At 54.2% G+C, this 15,648-nt stretch overlaps 1 protein-coding gene across 1 annotated transcript in view; it reads right to left on the reverse strand.

Annotated features, from left to right (window-relative positions):
• Positions 1–8,194: 8,194 nt before the first annotated feature.
• CUX1 (cut like homeobox 1) overlaps positions 8,195–15,648 on the reverse strand; it is a 266,951-nt gene continuing 259,497 nt past the window's right edge. Inside the window, exons 19-23 of the mRNA XM_050322112.1 lie at positions 14,719–14,802; positions 14,386–14,442; positions 12,176–12,256; positions 10,140–10,204; positions 8,195–9,706 (exon numbers count right to left, since the gene is read on the reverse strand). Of these exons, the coding sequence (XP_050178069.1) occupies positions 9,655–9,706; positions 10,140–10,204; positions 12,176–12,256; positions 14,386–14,442; positions 14,719–14,802 (339 nt within the window). The 3' untranslated portion in view covers positions 8,195–9,654. The remainder of the gene's footprint in view (positions 9,707–10,139; positions 10,205–12,175; positions 12,257–14,385; positions 14,443–14,718; positions 14,803–15,648) is intronic.

Below are 15,648 nucleotides of genomic sequence, written 5' to 3' on the forward strand. Positions count from 1 at the left end.
ACCACGACGCGAGCAAAGCAGAACACGTTGCCTGTAGAACCACGGCCTTTCCGCTGTGCTAAATGATTTAAAACTGGTGGTGAATAAACCTAATATCTGCTCGCTCCTGCCAATTCTCATTACTCCGGGACTCCCTCGGAGCTATTAGCTGCCTTAAAAAAAAAAAAAAAAATTAAAAAATCGCTGGAAGGAGTCGAGCGAGTGGCTCAGCCAGTGCTGGGGAGGGTTGCTGGCAGCCGCCCGGCTGGAGCGTGACGTGCCCTTGAAATCCTGTGCCCGGAGGCATCCGGCATCCGAGCGGTGCCAGCTCCGGCAGCGCCCTCCGCCACCCGCGCCTCCCGGCACAGCCGGTTATTTTTGATTTCATCGCCTCCAACCTCGCCGCGTCCCGGGGCAGGCGGGTGGTTAATCCGGGGAGCGCAGACCGCGATGCTCTTGCTGATTTTCATGCAAAATTCTAATGCTGTGGGTTTGCAAAGCCACGGTGAGGAGAGGGGAGCGTGTTAGGGGGGAAAGCAGGGAGGTGAAGGGGTTTGTCCAGCACCCGAGGAAAAGCCTGGAAAGGAAGTTAGGAGACGGCCGTGGCCGGGGCAGCCCAGCCATGAAACCATTCGGTGGCGCAGGCACAGCAAAGTGCGGGTGCGTATGTGAGCTGTCAGCCAGGCAGACAGGCCCCAGGCATCTCCAGGGCTGTCACAGCTGCAAATTGTCCAGGAGCAGCCTCTAATGAGATGTAAGGGAAGGATTTACTGGAGGAAGATGTCACAGGGATGAAAGGGGAAAGGGAAGGAACCAGGAGAAATAGCGGTTTGGGTTTGTATTTATTTGTGCAGGAGAAATTGCTTTAAAATGTCCTTTGGTGTGTTGGAGGGGGCAAACAGGCAGTGACAGTCCGGCCTCGGGGCTGGAGGAGCCTTCTCTGATGGGAAGACCTTGATGTGCAAATTCCCTTCTCCTCCTCACACCAGGACTCAGGACTTACCTTTGAGAGGGAGCAAAGCGCTTTCAACACAAAGACTGTGGCTAAAATTTCCTCTGCAACCTGAGCTTTTCCTTCCCGAGGGTGTCTGTGCAGCCCTGGTTGAGTGATGCTCTCCCAGGATGACCTCAAAGATGGACAAGCCCAAATTCAGACCAGAGCAAAGCCAGACCAGCTGAAATTCCCTGGAGAGAGGATGTACAAACAGGAAGATATACAAACAGGAGGATATACAAACAGGAGGATATACAAACAGGAGGATATACAAACAGAAAGGTATACAAAAACAGGACCAAACCCCATCCTCGTCTTCCCGTGGGATAACTGATGGAGTCTGGATGGAGCTGGAGAGCACCAGCTGAGCACAGGAGCCATGCCAGAGAGTGGTCAGCCAGCTCTCAGCATCAACAGTTCATCCCACATCCTTCTTGTGTGCACACAGCCTGTCCCTCACCACATCACGGCCCTTCTGCACTTCAAACATCTGTTCAGGGTTGTGTTCAGTGGCCTCTCAGTGTCTGACCCAGATGGAAAGGAATAATATTTGGGCTTCATGAGTCGGGAGGGAGTGCAATCTTCTGATCACACTGTCAGGTGGAGAAGGGGTTCAGGGCTCAATCCTTCTGCATCCCAAATGGGTCTGGGAACAGAATTAGGAGCAAAAAGGGGATGTCCAGCTCTGTATCAGCAGACACAATTCAAGATTTCCCCTCTTAAAGTGTTGTGTTCTGCCTGGTCTTAATGCCTCCAAGCAGTACAAGTATTTCCTGCTGCATCCTGCTGGGATGGAGCTCCCCGAGCCCCTGGGGACACCCCGCCCCGCCCCAGCAGGATCTATTTGTGCTTGCTCTGAGTCTCCAGGGAGTACATTTGGATAGAAAGAGGCGCATTGAGAAACACAACAACACCTCTGAGGACACCTCCCTCCCCCCAGCCACCGCGGGGAAGCCACCGGAGCCTGGCGCTGATGTTGCTGCTGCTCTTCTTCCTCTTGCTGATGCAAATGAAAAGCGATGCTGTTCCTGCGCTCCAACCCCCTCGTCGCCCGCTGGCAGAGCACAGGTGGGGAGCTCGCCAAGCGTGGAAGTGCTGTGAGCAGGGGCAGAGCCCCGTGTCGGGAGGGGCACACAGACCGGTCCTTGTGCTGTCTTCGCGCATGGGACCACACAGCTGAAAAAAAAACCCAAAAAATCCCAGTGTGTTTGCTTCTGCCTCCTCTCACGGCAGGGCTCTGTTCCCTGGGGCTGTGCCTGCCCTGCCAGGGTGACCAGGTCTCTGTCTCTCCGAGGGGGACTGGCACCTTCTGCACCTTCTTTTCCAAACCACCTCCCGTTTCTGCTGGAAAAGGTCAGAGGTTCTCAGCTGCTCGTGGGTTGTCTCTCAAGTGTCCCTTTTCTTTGTGCTGTTCTGCTCTGCTGGGGCCGGGCTTGAGAAATGGTGTCAGAGGCTTTGTTTTGCCTGTTCAGAGACCGTGTAGGAACCAGCCGTGGAGGAAAAGGCTTAAAAAAGCCTTCCTGCACACCCTCCGTGGCTGTGCTGGCCTAAGCAGGGGCTTTTGCAGGAGCATCACCCTTCAGTCACCTCCTGCAGCTGCATCTGCTTGGTGGTCTGTGCCTGGGGAGGGGCTTGGGGCCTCCACTTTGCTGGTTCTGACCCACAGACAGGATGATGGAGCTGTTCACCACGGGAACACATCCTCTCCTGCAGGGTCTGTCCAGGTTGGATCCTTCCCTCTTGCTCTCCCTGGGCATCACACAGCCATGGGCTCCCTCGATGCTGCTGCTCCAGGCTCCCATTATCCCAGAGGTCCCTCTGCCCTCTGCAGCCTCCAGCCAGTGGGAGCCAAACCCCTTGAGGCTTCAGGCACAGAAAAAGGGCTTTCACCTTTCTGACTTGCAAACGCTCCAGCAACAAGAGCTCCTTGCACCTGGAAACCACTGGGGAAACTGCGCTGCTCCTGCTCCCCAGCATTTCCCACTGGTCCAAGTATTTTTTTCATTGCAGTTTCTCAGGGGTTTGCCTTTCCTACGTGCTGGAAAATGCCCTTCTGGCAACCTTGGCTTTGAAGCATCCCCACACTGCTGGTTCAGGCTGGCCCTGGTGTTCCTGCAGTGCCCAGCTCTCCTGCAGCAGCTCTGAATGCTCCCTTGCACGTGTGTTCAATGCAAAACATTAAATATTAAAGGTAAAACCATCATTGCCTGGACTCAGAGCAGCTCTTAAAAATATTAGCAGCTCTAAAATTCCAACCCTCCCTTAGCTCTGAAAGCTTCTTCCATCTTTTCAGCAGCCCGTGGGGTGCTGGGGCAAGGTGTATGTGAGCAGCAAGGTGGGCAAAATGCCCCTGAAGGAGTTCCCAAAGTGAAACCACGAGGCCCAGAGCAGCAGATGGGAAATTCCATAACCCTGTGAACCTGCAGGGGCTAGTGTGCAGAGGGGAACTGGGAAAAAGGCCTGGAAAATCCCAGTTCTGGGCCAGGGCACTGGAAGGTGGTCAGTGAGGACAGCCCTCTCCCCCCACCTTGGGCAGCTCAGAGGAGGGGGACACCTCGAGGGAAGAGGAAAGATCCCATCCTGTCCCCTGACATGGGGAGATACAGCATCTGCTTGTGGGGGTGCTGTTAGAATCCCTCCATCAGTTGGGGACTTTCCATCTGCAGGGGAATTGCCTGCTCCCACCCCAATTCCAGGCACCTCCCCAGGTGTGGGATGCTTGGTGGGATCAGGCTGCAGAGGGGACAGAGTTTGCAAAGCAAAGCCAGTTTTTTTAAGGCAAGGATCTCTCTCCTGGATGGGGGAGGGAGAAGGATGCACTGCTGCCTCTCTGTCCCACAAAAAGGAAGCCTTTTAGGGACATCAGTGGGATCATTCATGTGGGTCCAGCCCAGATCCATCCTCTGTGCTAAATATCTTTCCTAAGTCTCTAAACCTACCAAGAGGCTATTAAAAAAAAATCACTATTCCCTACAAAGCCCTTTCTTTTCCCAGGACACTATTCTAGGGCCCTTCCCTGATCCTGCCGTGGCTGGAACCTGCAGTACCACCTCCCTGAGCATCACCTGAGCATCTCCCCCTCCCAAGGCAGCAGCTTTGGCAGGCTCAGCCTGGACCAGCGCTGTGAGAAGGGGTTTCCATAGCGACAGACACCCGAAAGGCCCCAGATCCTGAGTGTTCAGGCCAAGGATTTGGGGTGGGGGCTGGTGTGCTGAGAGCATACCCCAGAGCCCCATGCTGCAGCTGGATTGCTGCTGGGGTGCACCCCCCAGCCAGCCTGGGGCTCCCATCAGCCCAGGACAGCTCCACATCTCACAAATCCCACCTGGCTTCGCCTCCCTCGGGGGGGGCACCTGTCCAGCAGGATGCTCAGCTCCCACAGAGACCCTGGTGCTGCCAGCCTGGCCCTGCCTGCCCTGGGGAGCTGGCCAAACCCCCATGGGGTGTGTGGTTCCCCTCTGCCCCCCTCCCTCTATGGCTATTTTAGGCCACCACGTGCCGGCCGCCCCCGCTGCCAGTGGGGAGGGTTATTCTGGGCAAGAGGAAACAACAGAGGAGGTTGTTCCAGGGCTGTGGTGCTACCTGGGGGGCAGTGGGATGCCTAAACATCCTTGTGCCACCCCCCTGTTGGAAAACAAAAGGCTGGGGTTCGGGTGAGCCCCTGGCACTGGCTCTGTCCCCACAGGGGTCCCCTGGGGACTGTCCTTGCCCACAGCCCCTGTGGCATCCCCAATGCCCACTGTGCCAGCACAGCATTTCCACCTCATGTGCCTCATTTAGGTTCTTCCTGCCTTAACCAGAACAGGCTTTTGGGGAGGGGGGAGCGAGGTAAATATTTTTCCGGTTCCTCTCCGAGCTGGAAAAGCCTGCGAGGCCCATCTCCAGGGAGACTCTGTAAATAAGGCGGAGGGGGAGGACGGGGGGGCCACTCCATATGCTGCACCAGCTTTCGGCCCTGGCTTGCCATCAGATGTCTCACACAACAGGAAGCAATAAAACACTTATTACCAGCCGGCACCTTCCAGAGCGGAGGAGCCTTCGCCTGTAGGAAAGCGGGATTTCACCCGAAATCCCACTTCCTAACAGGGGACCCCATTAGCAGGGTTATGGGGCTCCCATAACAGGGTTATTAGAGCTCATGGCAGAGGTGCCCCGCTCTGCTGCAGCAGGGCATGGTGCCACCCCACCACTCCAATTCCAGCATTGGGATAACCCCACTGCAATTTCCATGTGTCCCAACATCCTTCTGCCAGCTGCTGTCACCTCTCACACCCTGTCCCAGCACTAGGAAGGGTACCATGGCAAATGCACCCTGGCTGAGGGGAGCTCCCAGCATCCAAACCCTGCTGTCCTTTTTAAAACAGTCCAGCTAAAACCAGCAGCCCCATCTGTTCCGTCTATTAGGGAAGAAATGAGAGGGATGATGGTTCATGGATTGTGAAGCTGTGATGTTCACCCTTGGACAATAATTCCTGCTGTGTGGCTGTATCTCCCAGCTGAACTGGAGCATGTCTTCGAGACAGATGTTCAGCTGTGATTTAAAGGCACCCACTGGTGGGGATCCAGCACCATTTCCCTGCCTGCTCCCAGTGGATAATTAGAGCTGCGCTTCTAAAAATAAATACTGATCGATCCCCATGGCCAGGCTGCTCAGATACCCAAACCCCTTATATATTACCTCCTTTTTTTTCCCCCCATATGAGCCTCATCCATGAGTTCACCCCGCACTCCAAGCCCCTTATATCTCATCCCCTTTTTTCCTGCGTGGGCCGTGTCCCTGTGCTGACCCTGCGAGCTCCCAGCCCCACACTCTGTTTATCCACCACGTTGACTGGGTACACCCTGAACTTGAAATAACCTGCCCCGGCGGCGCGTTCCTGCCGGCGCTGGCTCTGCCCGTGTTTGTGTTTGGAAGCTCCTTTCCTGCCGGCGGGGAGTCTCGCTGGCATCCTGCGCGCCGGGCGCTGGCTCCGCTGCGTTCAGCAGCGCTCAGACCCATCGATCTCCCCTTTCCATTTGCGGAACGGCAGCAAAACACGCCGGGTGGCTGCCCGTGTGTCAGCGGCTCCGGAGACCCGCTGCCAGCGGGAAGCGGAGCGGAGGGACGCGAGGCGCCCGGTTGGAGACCTTTAGAAAATCATATTATAGTGGGTTTTTTATAGCACTGCGATAATTGCTGCCGCGGTTTAGCCCTGCACTCGGTGTCGCATCGCCCCGCTCCTCCTGGGACTGCCGGGGCATTTGGCATCCCCTGCACGGGGCTGGAGTGGGATTGGATCCCTTTATCCCTCGCCCCTGCCCGAGGGGGGCGATGGGATGAGAGTTGATCACGACAGATTGGCCACATCCTGGCAGAGATTTCTCTCCCGTCTCCTCTGCCCGCAGCAAAACCTGAACTTGTGACCCAGATGTGAGCAGCTTGTTATCTCGTTAGCCAGCCCAGCTTCCCCAGGAGCTCTTTATTACCAGATAAACCCCCGAAATTCAGCCTGGGTCTCCGAAATGGGCTGGGAGATTCACAGGTTAAATAGATATAAGAAGCACAGGTTTGCCCATAATTATTTTCCTGAATATCTGTCAATACTAATTAAAATTGTTTCCCATAATTAAATTTAGAACAGCAAGGGAGAGCACGGGGTCACCGAAATCCTCTTCTTTTGAATCACTCAGGGATAAAAGCGCTTTTCAAATCAAATTAGTACAAAAATCCATTCCCATTTTCCCTCCCTGCCTTCTGGAAAAGGGACAGGCTGTGGGGTGCTTTGGGGCTGCCCTCTGAACCTGGTTGAAAATGGGGTTTAGAGGGTGCTGGGGCTCAGCAGTGAGGGTCTACAGCGGTGTGGGTCTCTAGGTGACTGTAAGGAGAATGGAGTGTGTCCCCAAAACCCAGCACAGCCAGTGACACCTGAGAAACCAGAGATGGATCAGGCAGGTCATGAAGAGTCAGTGGTACCCCAAATCCCACACATGCCAGGACAACAAGGGCAGCCCTGCTCCTGCTCCCCTCTGGCCACAGGGGTGTTTGTCCTGCTGCCTTAGGCAACCCCTGCAAAGCGTGAGCTGGTTTAGAGCTCTTGCCTGAGGCTGGGGCTTCTGCTCACTTTAACTGACCCCCTGCTTTGTTTTTTGGAGGAAAGAGGTTTGGACACAGCACTGCCAGTGATGCCAAGCTTGGCTGGGGGTGCCAGGAGGTGTCAGAGGGCTGGAGGAGCCACCTCCCTCTGCCTGGCCACCCAAGGACACCCCTCAGATGCAGGGCATCTTCCCAGGCACCAAACCCACAGGATATTGTTTCGAGCACCTCACTGCCTGTCCTGGCACACCCGGCTCTGCCCGGAGGGACCGGGATGCCCCGGAGCCCTGCGCCCCCCGGCTCTGTCACCTCCAGCACGTCTCTAGAAAGCAGCTCCGAAAACTTGGCCGAGGCTCCGGGCAGTGACCCGAGAGCCCTCCCCAGCTCAGGCTTTCCCTGCCTCCGGTCAGAGGGTTTGGCAGCCAAAGCCGGGCTCTTGGGAGCGGCTGTTGTTTGCTGCCCGGGACACCCGGACATCCCTTCGCTGCCGTGAGGTCAGCGGGGCCGGGATGAGCCAGCGGGGCCGGGAGGTGAGCTGGACGTGCAGGTTCCATGCAGGAGGAGCTGCTGGAATCTGCAAAACAGTGAGATCAGGAGAGAAAACAACACCCCACATCTAATGCCTCGCATTGCCAGGCTTGGCTGAGGGAAGATGTGCCTAAAACCCAAGGACAGAGCCCAAAAGCAGCCCAGCCCTGCCAGGCTGGGGCTGCTCATTTCCCCTGGGGCTGGAAAAGCAGAGAAAAAGGAGGATGAGGAAAAGGGGGATCATGACCAGCTCTCCCAAAATTAGCCAGGCAAATTTACACCATTCAGCCTGAGTGCCTTTGCCAGCAGCCACGTGGGGACATACAGAACATCTCAGGGGTTGGGTCTGCCTGGGCTCAATCCCCATGGTCCCTCCCTCTCCAAAGCCTTTCACCAGGCCTGTGGGATGCCTGTATTCCTGGCAGCTGGGACACCAACTCCAGCACACAGGGACAGAGGTCCTGCCCTTCCCAGCGCTGCGAGACATCACTGCCTTTAGCTGCTGTAATGGGTTTCTAAAATTAGCTGCACACTCTGCCCTTGGACTCAAGCAGGACATTTCTCAGTTGTTTAATATCAAAAGTCCAAAAAAAAAAAAAGCAAGCAGAGCACAAAAGCCACCCAGTCAATGCATGGCTAAGTTTATTTTATCACTTGTCCCGCAGAACTTGACATCTATTTTAAGTCATTTATGAAGAGTACAAGTGTGAATAGCTGCAAAAGTTTTGCAATTCCAAGACAGAACATACAGCTGCTAAAAAAAGCAAATTTAACCTTCCCAACAAAGCCTCAACAAGCAGACCACCCTTCCCCCAGATCACATTTCCCAACTACTGATTTCAGACAGCCAAAGCTCATCTCCCCCGTATCTGAAGTTGATAAGTTTATGAAGAGGTCTCCAGCTACGGCAGCATCACCCCATCAACCCCTCGCTGGCATCTGTGGGTGCCTCCCTTCTGTTTGGGCTCGGTTTACCCCGTGCTGAGCGGGACAGGTGCAGGTTGGTCCCTCAGGGTTTATCCCTCCCTCTAATTTATGAGTATTTTACATTTTGCCGCAGGCCACAGCTCCTATAAATAAACCCGGGCTGCCTGTGGCAGATGTGAAGCCTATTGCTGCCTGCATGCTCTGTTAGAGGCCCTGGCTTCCCAGCAACGGGCATGGGAATAGATCTGAATCTGCAATGAAATATTAATTGGAAGCAATGCTATTCTCCTGTCTACAGAGGGGAATTTTAATTGAGGACCACGTTAACAAGCTAATACCTTCCCTCACCATGCGGTCACAGCGAGCTGAGGAAGAAATGGGGGTTGCTGGGACCTGCTCTTTTTAATTGGAGCACCTCCTATTGCCTGTGTCTTCCCAAATCAACCCAAATTAGCAGCCCAGTGTTCATCATCTGGCAAACCCGCCACCAGCAATTGCTTGATTTGACTTGTGGTTTCCTAAAGGAGTCAGAAACATCTCAGCAGGGAGAGTCTGGAGCATCCTTGTGAGATCAGTCCTGACCAGCAGCACCTCCCTTCATGCCCATTAAGTCCTAACTAGTCCTGACTATTCCCACACTGAGGGTTCCAGTTCAAGAACAGCCTTATGGTGCCCAGCAGCACGGGCAGGAGGTTCCAAGAGCCAGAGCAAAATAGGAATTCTCAAATAGCACGACACTTGAAAATGCAAGTTCAGGGGGTTGCTTTTTCCCCCCATCTCTGGTTAAATTTAGTCCACCCAGTGCTGCACTGGAGACAAAACAGGATGGGAGAGAGATGTGGATCTGAGAGGAGTACCTCTGGTCTTGCATTTTCCATGTTTTTGGTAAAGACTGAGCTCTCTGGGACACCGGGAGGGCACGGGAACTGCTGCAGCTCTTTCAGGGAGGGCTGGACATGCCCTGTCCTGCAAAACAACTCTCCCTTAGCTGAGGCTTTTGATTTCCAAGGGTGGGAGCAGGGGGGATCACTGCCTTCATCCTACAAAGCAGAAAGCAAAGCTATAGTAAAGCAGCTGAAAGGGGAGAAGGGACAGATCCTGCTGCAGGATGGAACGGAGCCGGTGCCAGCAGAGTTGTGTCCAGCTGTCACTGTCACATGTCGCCCGTGTCGTTCTCGTGGAACTTGTGGAGGTGGTCAGCGAACCTGGGGGAAGAGCAGAGCCACGTTAACCTGCAGCAAGGACCAGAGTGCTTTGGTGGCCGAGCAGGACCATCTCCAAATCCACGCACTACCCACAGTGATGAGCACCATCCTCTCCTCCAGCCACTGGAGTCCAGTACCTGCACCTGCACAGGGAGTCACAGCAGGGACCTGACCTGGGTCTCCAGGATCACCTTTATCAGGATTTTTCCTGGGCAAAGACTGCTCAGAGGAAGGGGCTTGGAGAACACCCCACTGAACACAGGCAGTTGCCCTGTTCCATGCACTTTTTCTCATTGTGTTTAAAGCCCAATGAACTGCCCTTATTACCAGGACAGAGTGGTGCTGCCCAAAAAAATCTGCTGCAAAACACCCTGCTCTGCCCACCAAACCCAAGCCCCGGGGCTGGGCTGGCCCAGACTGTCCCCACACTCACTTCTTAGCACAGAAGGCGGTGCAGTCCCGTCCCACGCTCTCGCTCCAGGCTGTTTTGTAGAGCACCTGCAAGGGAAGGAATGTGATCAGCTCTGCTTTCTCCTGCCATCCCTGCCTGTCCTCACAGCACCCTGTGTCACCACAGTGCCAGCCCATCCCTGCCATCCTGTCCTGGAGAGGACTTCTGACGAGGGCATGGAGCAACAGGATAGAGGGGAGTGGCTTCAAAATGAAAGAGAGCAGGTTTAGATTGGATATTGGGAAGAAATTCTTCCTGGTGAGGGTGGTGAGCCCTTGGCACAGGTTTCCCAGAGAATCTGTGGCTGCCCCATCCCTGGAAGTGTTCAACACCAGGCTGGATGGGGCTTGGAGCAACCTGGGATAGTGGAAGGTGTCCCTGCCCGTGGCAGGGGGTTGGAACTGGATGATCTTTAAGGTCTCTTCCATCCCAAACCATGATCCTATGATCATCAGTGTGGAGAACCCCTGTGTGTTTCAGTGGTTGCCCTCAGGATGGCCAGGATGAGCTTTTCCAGTAGGTTTTTTTGCTGGGGCAGTGCTGCTGTGGCTGTGGTGGTTTGGGGTAAGGCTCGAGGCTGCACGTGGATGGAGGTGTGTTTTGGAACAGCCTTAAGGAAGGGCAGTGCTTGGTTTGGCTCCTTTTTCCCTTCATGGCACTGTGTTTGTATTCCAAAGCTGTGGTCTCAGGAGGCAGTGGTGGGGTTTGGAAAGAGGGAGAAGCCCTCCCACTGATTCATTCAAGCCTTGGGGATTTGTAAGCTGTTGTTATCACCAGGAAAACACTGGTGATACACCCACCAGCAGGCCTCTAAATTAGGGTTAATTAAAGTCTCCTGGGATCAGTGGCAAAGATGTTGCTCCTACCACTGGGATGGAGGAGATGGAGCTTCATCCAGTCCCCTGCAGCACACACAGTGTGTGCCCAGCCCAGGCAGTGCTGGGTGCTGGATTTCAGGCCCTTTTGTGTCTAGATGATGTAAGATCATTCCAGCCATGTAATATTTATGAATTTTCCTTTTCTATTTTTTTTTTTTTTTTAGGTTAGAGCTTTAAATTTTAATGATGTTTAACTTTTTATTTCCTTTGCTCCTTTCCTCCCCAAAATAACACTATAACTTTGAGATCAGGACAGAAATATTGTTCTGATTTGCCTTTTATCTCCTTTCATCGTTGAATTATTGATGATTTGTTTGGCTTCCCCCCCCCCCATCCCCGAAATGACAAATAAACTCCCAGAAACTGTGCAAAGATATAAGGATATAGAAGGAGTTTGCATCATGACAAATTCCCAGGGGATTTGGGCCAGCTCAAGCCTCCATTCCTACAAAACCTCTGCTTCTCTATTTTCGGCCCTAATGTACAGTTGGGGAAATTTGGAACCACAGAACACATAAGGAACATGGGGAGAACTAGAGCTCAATAATGCAGAGTATTACAGTGTAATAGTTTGTAAAACAGAGCCGGAGCTCATCCCTGGAGAGGCAGCAAACAGAACTGGGCTCCACTGACCAGGAGGTTAAGGATGGACCCAGGCACAGGAAAGTGGAATTGCACATGCTCCACACAGGCAGTGTGGGTTCAGGGGGATGTATTTTATTCCTAAAAATTGCTATGGTATCAGATCCACAAAAATTAACCAGAATGTTGCTCCCCAACAAGCTTGGGAATACACTAAATGCCCGCTGAGCTCCCGGCACAGTGGCACTGCAGGGGCTGTTTCCAGGAATGACATGAACACATGGCCAACCTCCAGCTCCTGCCCTCGGGCAAGCCTGTGCCCAGCCAGGGTGGGATTCCCGCCCTGTGAAGCTGAGGGGGATATTTGTTGGCATGTCCACATCCCTGATGAGTTGTGCTGCCCACGCTCCTGTCTGCACTGTGCCTCCGGAACCACTGATGCACCAGCTGCAATGCACTCGCTTGGTATAACATCCTAAAAACACCCAAATTCCCCCTGGAGGGGATGCTAGCAGGCATTTTGTGGGGATGTCCACCCTCTGTGGCTCCCACACTTACCAGGAAGACGAGGCAGTGCAGGAACAGGGTGTAGAAGAAGGCAACGGTACGAGCGGTCTTGTTGGACAGGATGAGCCGCCCCTGCAGGAGAGCAGAACAGAAAATCCCATTTTAATGGGGTCAGTGGAAACCACTTCTCCCTGTGCACAGGTTCAGAGAGACCCTGGACAAGACTGGGGCCCTGTTCCTGTTAGGAACACACACTGAGGTGGGGTGCTTTGCCCACCTCCAAGCAGTCGTGCTCCTTCAAGGTGGCTGCACATGTGCCTATGCTCTCAGCCCAAAACTGCCCAAATGGAGGTGAATCTGGAGCTGCAGACTCTGGCTTCCCCCCACTGAAAACTCTTGGAGGGCTATTTTAAGTTGCTTTACCTCAGCTTTCTCCAGCAGCTCTACCTGCTCCTGCTGTGCCAGCCCTGACTGAGTGCCTGCTGTGGCTCAGCGCTGCTCCAGAGAGAAACCCCGGCAGTAATTAAGTCTTGCACATTTTTAATTCATGAGCTCAAACAACTTGTGATTTGCAGCGTCCCCTCACCACCTCCTCTGCAGGGCAGTGGAGCCAAGGCTGCTCCCAGAAGCTGGCCCTGATGTTCCCTGTCCCTGGCTCTGCAAGGTCTCCACTGAAAGAGTCACCCTCCACCTTTGCCAGGTCTGCACCAGCCCACAGGGCTGTCCAAGCTCTCCAGGGACTGAAACCCTGCAAGCCTGGCGTGATTCGCCCTCCAGCCCCTCATTTTGGAGAGGCCACAGCCAGCCCCTGATGATGTCTGAGCCCTTTTGGCACACGACACCGGGGTCCCAGTGGGAAAACGTTCATGTTCATCCTTTCAAAAGAGCCAAAGTCAGGAGCGGCCGCAGCCTGGGAGAGCAGCTTGCGAGGGATGTGCCTGCCCTTCCTTCACAGCCACTCTTTATTCCTGCTGTAAAAACCAGGGACTCATTATGGACATAAGCACATTCCCCAACCACCACACGGGCTTTCCAAAGCTGGCATTAAAACCCACAGATCTCCCACCAAACCCATTCTGGGCTGAAATCATCTTTGCTATTCACAGCCACGGCGGAGGCTGCTGTAACAAACAAGATTATGTTCTTAAATATTCCCAAGGAATAACTCCCCTAAGTCAGTTTTTTTGTGAATGCCTTTCATTAATTCTCCGTGGTGCTGGCACGCCACACTATCCATATTCATGTTGGCATTTGCTTGGTTTTTATGCAAATGACAACTCTGCCTTTATTACAAGATATTTCTGTGTTCTGGGGCTGCTGCAGACCAGCGGTCCCACGTTACGCCGGGTAACTGGGGGTTAACTCAGCCAAAACCCAATCCTGAGCCTGCTGCTAAAGTCTCAAATTCAAATGTAAGTCAGACCTCCTCAATAACCACATTTTTAGCTCAGAAAGTAGCATTCATCCCTAAGAGATGGCAGCTAAAAACCTGCAGTGCCAGCAGCAGCTCTTCTGTCTGCTGCAGCTCAGGCAAGGACCCTCTGCTGCTGCAGAAACCACAGCTCCCCAGTATTTTCCCTCATGCTTTTTGGAAGGAAGAACTGGAGCAGGAAGGATCAGGGCTTGGGAAGAGGTTTTTATGGAGAATGCAGTAAGAAATCACGGTGTGCCTGAGGATGCTGTGCTGCGCGAGGCAGAGCATCTGCCCTGAAGCCTGGGACCCTCTGCAGCCCCTCACACTCCTGCTCCCCAGTTGTGTGGAGTGCTGGGACTCTCTGGGGGAGTCTCCTATGAGGGAGACCAGGCTGAGCAAAGAGGCTTTGCCCCTGGTCAGCCCTTGGCTGGGGGTGCAGCTCTGAGCCCCCCTGTCACGCTACAAACCAGAGGAGAGGTGCTTGGAATCACAGAATAGAATCATAGAATCGTGTAGGTTGGAAAAGACATCCAAGATCACTGAGTCCAACTCTTCCCTCAGCACTGCCAGGGCCATCACTAAACCATGTCCCCAGGTGCCACACCTACATGCCTTTTAAATCCCTCCAGGAAGGGCGACTCCACCACTGCCCTGGGCAGCAAGGGAAGAAAGCGATTGCTCCTAAACTGAGCCCCAGCATGGCACCGGTGTGATCTGCACCTCTCCTGGGGGAGCAGGGATGGGGCCCTCCCACTGCCTGAGGCCAAGCCCAGCAGCCCCATTCCTCACACAGGAACTGGGCTAAAAACCTCCCACCTCCCACTCAACAGCAGGGCAGCCCACTCACCATGCTCAGCGTGGCCTTATCCCAGGGACTGAGGCTCAGGTACTTCCGCTGGCGTTCCTGCAAGGAAACCGCACAAGGAGCTGATTTTTGAGGCTCAAAGGGCTAGATCTGGGGTTTGCAAACCAGGGAAGGAGCTCTGTGCCCCAAGATGCTCCTATTTGCCCCCCAACTCCCTGCCACAGGGGACATCATCTGGGTAACAATGACTTTTATTTTCTGTTTTTTGAAGTGGATGCCGTTCGAGTGTGTTTTATTCTTTCGGAGCGCTATCCCTGGATTTCAGCTGGGCAACGATCCCACAGCAGATGGCAGGATGCCAGGAGCTTTTCATACCTTCCTGCTGAAGGAGGAGAAGGGGTCCAGGCGTTCCTCGTACTGGGAGGAGTAGCGCTGCTCCGTGTCGTCCCTGCTGCCGCCCTGGGGGAGCAAAGGCAGGGTGAGAACCAGCGGGCACCGGGGTGCAAGGGATGTGTGGACACCCAGCACAGCCCCCTCAGTCCCCCTGGGCTGCTCATCTGGAAGCAGTGACCCCCAAAAGATGGAGCAGCACAGCCCAGAGCGGTGACAGACAGCACCTGTCCCCTTCGGAAAGGAGAAGCACAACAGGAGCTATCGAACAAAGTCCTTTCTTCACAAAATTGTAGAATGATTTGGGTTGAAGGGACCTTAAAGTTCCAACCCCCTGCCATGGGCAGGGACAGCTTCCACTAGACCAGGTTGTTACATCAGCGGATTCTTCCATGGGAATTCCCTATTTCTCCTGTGACTCCCTATTTTTTGCCCTTTCTGTGAAATAATTGTCCTCTCTGTCACCCCAGAGAGCTCCACTTGGGCTAGTGCAAATCCCTCTCTGAATTCCTTTGCTGCTGGGCCGTGTTAGCTGGGCAAAGGGCAAGGAAAATGAAGTGAAAAGCAGCGAGAGATCTGGATGGGTTCAGACAGGCTGGATTTTATCCTCCTCTTGGGACAGAGGCTCCCCTTGTAGAGCCCTGGCAGCAGCAAGCCCCGAAGATGCTCGTGCAGCCTGCACATCTCTGCTCCTCCTTCCTCCAACGCTGCCTCTGCAGGTCACCAGAACTGCAGATTCCACATCATTCCTACCCAAACCCGGCCTGGAAACGGCACGTGCTGCCCCCAGGCATGGGCACAGCCTGGTGCAAGCTCTGGCTCAAGGGCTCTGCTGCTAATCCACCCCCCTCCCCACCACCGTGCCCTCTCCCTCTCTGCCCTGCCAGGCATTCACTGAGGCCCCTTCTGGACCCG

This window comes from Myiozetetes cayanensis, unplaced genomic scaffold (genome assembly GCF_022539395.1).
Source record: "Myiozetetes cayanensis isolate MyiCay16 unplaced genomic scaffold, myiCay2020 scf27, whole genome shotgun sequence".
NCBI classification, from domain to species: domain Eukaryota; kingdom Metazoa; phylum Chordata; class Aves; order Passeriformes; family Tyrannidae; genus Myiozetetes; species Myiozetetes cayanensis.